This window comes from Arachis duranensis, chromosome 5 (assembly GCF_000817695.3).
Source record: "Arachis duranensis cultivar V14167 chromosome 5, aradu.V14167.gnm2.J7QH, whole genome shotgun sequence".
NCBI classification, from domain to species: domain Eukaryota; kingdom Viridiplantae; phylum Streptophyta; class Magnoliopsida; order Fabales; family Fabaceae; genus Arachis; species Arachis duranensis.
The window spans coordinates 106,163,153-106,167,995 of NC_029776.3; the positions used below are offsets into that span (position 1 = coordinate 106,163,153).

General features: G+C 31.7%; 1 protein-coding gene across 1 annotated transcript; it reads right to left on the reverse strand.

Moving 5' to 3' along the window:
* Window positions 1-2,413: 2,413 nt before the first annotated feature.
* On the reverse strand, window positions 2,414-4,843 carry LOC107491627 (trihelix transcription factor DF1; the record flags this gene model as incomplete). Its single annotated transcript, XM_016112513.3, is given in 2 exon segments — window positions 2,414-3,956; window positions 4,570-4,843. Coding segments are annotated over 2 exon segments (1,569 nt in total). The 3' UTR covers window positions 2,414-2,632.

Genomic DNA, 4,843 nt, shown 5'->3' on the forward strand with positions numbered 1-4,843 from the left:
AAAAATTAAAAAATAAAAAATAAAAAATTTATTCCACCAAGTATATATATGTACGGAAGCAAGCAAATTAAAAATGCTGAAATAATTGGCCGTACCTGGCTGTATGTACAATCATTTTTTGTTTAGCTAACAAGCGATAAGGAAGGGACACAAATTGTTATTGTTATTGTATGTTGTACCTTGCATTATTATTTTATAGAATAAGGAGAAAGAATACATATGACATTGGCAACAAGACAAGAGACCTATATACATTTATCAAGCAACAATAATTGTTTGAGAAGAGTAGCAAATTAATTAAAGTAAATAATTCAGAGTGACTGAAGGGATTATATATCAAAACCAAAAACTATTATATAAAACATTTTATATCATTAATATATCAAAATTAAACTCTAACCACATAAACATCAAATATTATCTACTTGATTCCATATGTTATCTCATTGCGCCTTGTATTATGGTCAATTATTTGTTTATTTATGTTTTCTTTTTCCAAAACCTTCTCGGTGATTCTAATATATAATTATTATATTATAGTGTTGATCCAGAAATAATTGGTCTGAAAAAAAGTCAACACAGATAATGAACATACGATAGTATATAATATTGTAAATTTGTAATTACTAATGAAATGCAATTTTTCTTTTCGTAACACACACAGATACTTGATGGTGGACCCAATAAATGGTGGTTCTAGTAAAGTTGTCATCTTGTGGCAATTGTAGCTCCGAAGAGGGTGTAAATAATTAAATGTTAATAATAATTAATTAGAACAAAATTGTGACATTAGAAACTAATTAGTACTTTATCTTATAAATAATTAATTATAGTTGGTTCTCTTATCATCACCCCCATTACATGTAGTGATTATTTTTATCAGATAATGAAAAATTAGGGGTATATTAACAAAGGAAACAATAATATTGAATTTCTTTCTTATAAACGACTATGGTATGACTTAAAAGCTTGTTTGGGTTTGTGAAAATTTTTTGAATGTTGACTTTTAGTGCTTTTTTCTTTTTAGAATTTTATTTAAAAATAAAATAAAATCATTTTTTATTTTCTATAATAAAAATAGGTAATTTCTAAGCAATTCTTTCGCAAATAAAGAATAAAATAAAATAATTATAGAAAAAATTCAATTGTATTATTATGATTAACATTAACCATTTCAAATAATAAATTCTATTTAACAGTATGTTCACACTAATTTCAATATAAAAAAAATTCCGAATTAATTAACAATATCACCCACACAAGACACAACCACAATACTTCCAAAAAAATGAAAGTACAAGAAAGTGGTTTGAGTGGCATCTCCACCACCCTAATGGAACTATATATATATATGGAAAAATTTAAGGGCTGTAGTTTTATTAAATTCTAACGAGCATGTAATTATTAAAAAAATGAGTAATTTCACATGATTAGATGAAATCTCACATTATTAAAAATATCATTGACAATTATTTGATAACTATAAATTACAAAAGTTACTGGATCTCTAATACTCCTCTATATATATACATAGAAAGAAAATAAAATTACAACACTATAACTGGCCTGCATGTGACTCTCCTATGGCCATGGCCATGGGACCTCTCTCATTTACACTTTACAGTTTACACTAACAAACATATCTCATAAATTATTATTATAATTAAATAATCATAAGCCTGAAACCACTGAACATTGCTGCCACCATTTATTCTTTAGTTTGCCATGCCGGCCCATGTGACTCTTCCTTTTATTTTGATGGCGGCCGGAATATATAGTGTCCCACAACCCCCAATCATCACCTTTTCATGCTCCAACTAGTATGTTTCAACTACCATTTCAATTTAATCAAACAACCATATATACATACTTTGATGCTATCAACGGTGGAAATTCAGGTGCAGTCGATTTTATGTGAAGTTGATATTTAAAAGTCGTTAAATGATTTAACTGATTTGACTAAATTTTCATCTAACGACTCTCAAGTATCAACTTCACGTGAAGTCGACTTCACCTAAAATTTCACCCAACTAAATAGATCAAAATGTGGATTCTTTTTGTTATATTATATATTTACAGTTACTTCATTTTAATCGTAAATATTTTAAGTTATGCATATTTCTACAGATAATGACACTGAAAATCAGAAAAATATCATTGAAAATTTGAAAAAAAAAAATAAAACAACAGTTGGTTTTCTCTATGTACGTCCTTATATAATTATAATCATATAATTATTATTATTTGATTAATAATGAATTGAATATTTTTCCTAGAGCAGGTGTATGTTTGTGGCATGATTTATGCACAACAATCCCTCTATGACAATTTTTTTTCCCAGTAACATTCTTAATTATAATCCCTCCCTCCCCAGAAAAAAATATATCTATTGAAATTAAAATTGAAATTTAAATAAGGTTGAAACTCAGGTGCAGCGTGAAGTTGACAGTTGAGATTAGATGAAAATTTAGTCAAATAAGTCAAATCATCTAACGGCTCTCGGCTATCAACTTCAGTTATCAACTTTACGTAAAGCCGACTACACTTGGTTTTCACATTTGAAATAAAAAGTATATGAAATAAGTTACTATATGCCTCCACCATTCAGAAACTTCCTTATCTTGTCTCATTATTATTCAACTGTGTCCACTGATGAAACTTTATTTGTCACAATCTGATAACGGTTCAATCCTTCTTCTTCTTCTCCAACACTATCTCCCTCTTCTTCTTCTTCTTCTTCTTCAACACCATCATCATCATACTCTTCTTCTTCTTCTTCATTTGATGCATTATTGTTGTCCTTGTTGGGTTCAGGTGGTGGCCTCCATTGTTGCTCAGGCTGAACCATCAAAGGCTCCATATTATTCTGGAAACTTCCAAAGGTGTTGTTGTTGTTGTTGCTAATCTTGTCTTTGTAAAGAGCTTCAAGCTCATGAAAATAGGGACAAGTCTTGCTATCTTCACGCCTTTGCTTGTTACTCTCCTTCACTTTCTTGAAGTACTTGTTTATATTCTCCCATTTCTCTTTGCATCTCTTCGCACTTCGGTTGTAACCTAATCTCTGCATTCCACCTGATATATCCTCCCATAATGGAGCTTTTGGTCCATTCTCCATGTACTTCGAATCAAGACTTGTTCTTAGCCTTATCAATGCATGAACTTCACCCTTTGGCCACCTTGAAGACGAAGAACAACTCATTCTTTCAACTATTTCACTACTACTACTATTCTTTGCCTTAATTGTCTCTTGTTTCTGTATCTGTATCTGTGTCTGTGGTGATTGTGTTTCGTGGCCGGATAACTTGTGCAAGAGAGCGATAACAGCTGCATCTTTGGCCGCAGCTGTTGACCTCTCTTGCACAAGTACGTCGTGTTCATTGGCGATTCTTGACATCTCTTGCAACCTCCAAGCTTCTTCTTGTGCTACTCTTTCTCTTTCTCTTCTATCTATGGCTTCCAAGAACCTATTTTGCATCTCCTCTTGCTTTGCAAGGACTTGCCTAGTCAGCTTCCTGAAGTAGTCCTTCCATTTCCTCTTCTTCTTGTACCTCTCTTCCAACCCTTCATCTGAAGCTGTGGAGGATGATGGAGATGTTGGTGACGACGATGGTGATGAGAAAAGGTTCATGCTGTTGTTATTGGGAAAGGAATGTGGTGCAAAAGTAGTACTACTTATGTTGTTGGTTGTGGCTGCAGTTACGGTTGTTGACGGCAATATCGAAGAATAGACTAGAGTAGGGTTTGCTGGCAAAAGAGGTTGTGATGATTTTGGAGGAGGGTGTGTATTGAATTGATTGTGATTCTCAAGTGCTTGTAATTGATCAAAGAACTTGTAGGTTTTTCCTTCAGATTTTCCAGTTCTACCTTCTTTGGTTCTCTTGTGATACTTATAAACATTCTCAAATTTTTCTTTGCATTTCTTTGCACTTCTCTTGTATCCAATCTCTCCTAATTTCCTGCATTATTATAATATTTGTATCACAAATATCCAAGAATATAAATAATTAAGCTAATATATATTGTATATTTAATTAGTTATCTCAAAAAACAAAGGCTAATTGACTAGAAGGAATAAGGATTATTTGTGGTTCATAACCGATGATATGGGGTGTAACATATATATAAGACAAAAAAATCAAAGAAATGAAACTATATATGAACATTGAAATATCCAAGATAATGAGAAGAATAGAGAAAATTGATCTCAAACAGTGAACCATATAATTTCAACCATCAATGAATTATATAGTCTTATCCTTAAAGGATATATTATTGCGGTTATTAGATGGACATTACATAAACGGCTCTCATAAAAACAAAATTCAATTAATTACAATTATTTGGATCTTCAAAATGAAATACATGGAAAAATAAAAATATTGATACTTGAATTCTATAGTGTTAGTAATAAGAATAAAAAGAGAAAAGAAATCTAGAAACCAACAATAGTTCATAGATCTCCATGCATGATCTAGGAGGAGCTTCAAGACTTCAAGTTACAACATATATAGTTCATTCAAAACCATATATTTATTTATTAAGAATTATATATATTATGTTTTTATATACCTTGAAACTTCTTCCCATAGTGGACCTTTGAGAGTTGAATCACGAAACACTGAATCCATATCTGACCTTATCTTTAAGAGAGCCAAAGTTTCTTGCCGTGGCCACCGGTTTCCACCAAAGCTCATCTTATCGCCGCCGTCGTCGCCACCACCACCACCTTCTTCTTCTCTTCCCTTATTACTATTATTATTCTCTTCACTTGAATTTGTTGCATTCACTACTTCTTCTTCTTCTTCTTCTTCCATACCAACCACCACTTCACCACCACCCTTGA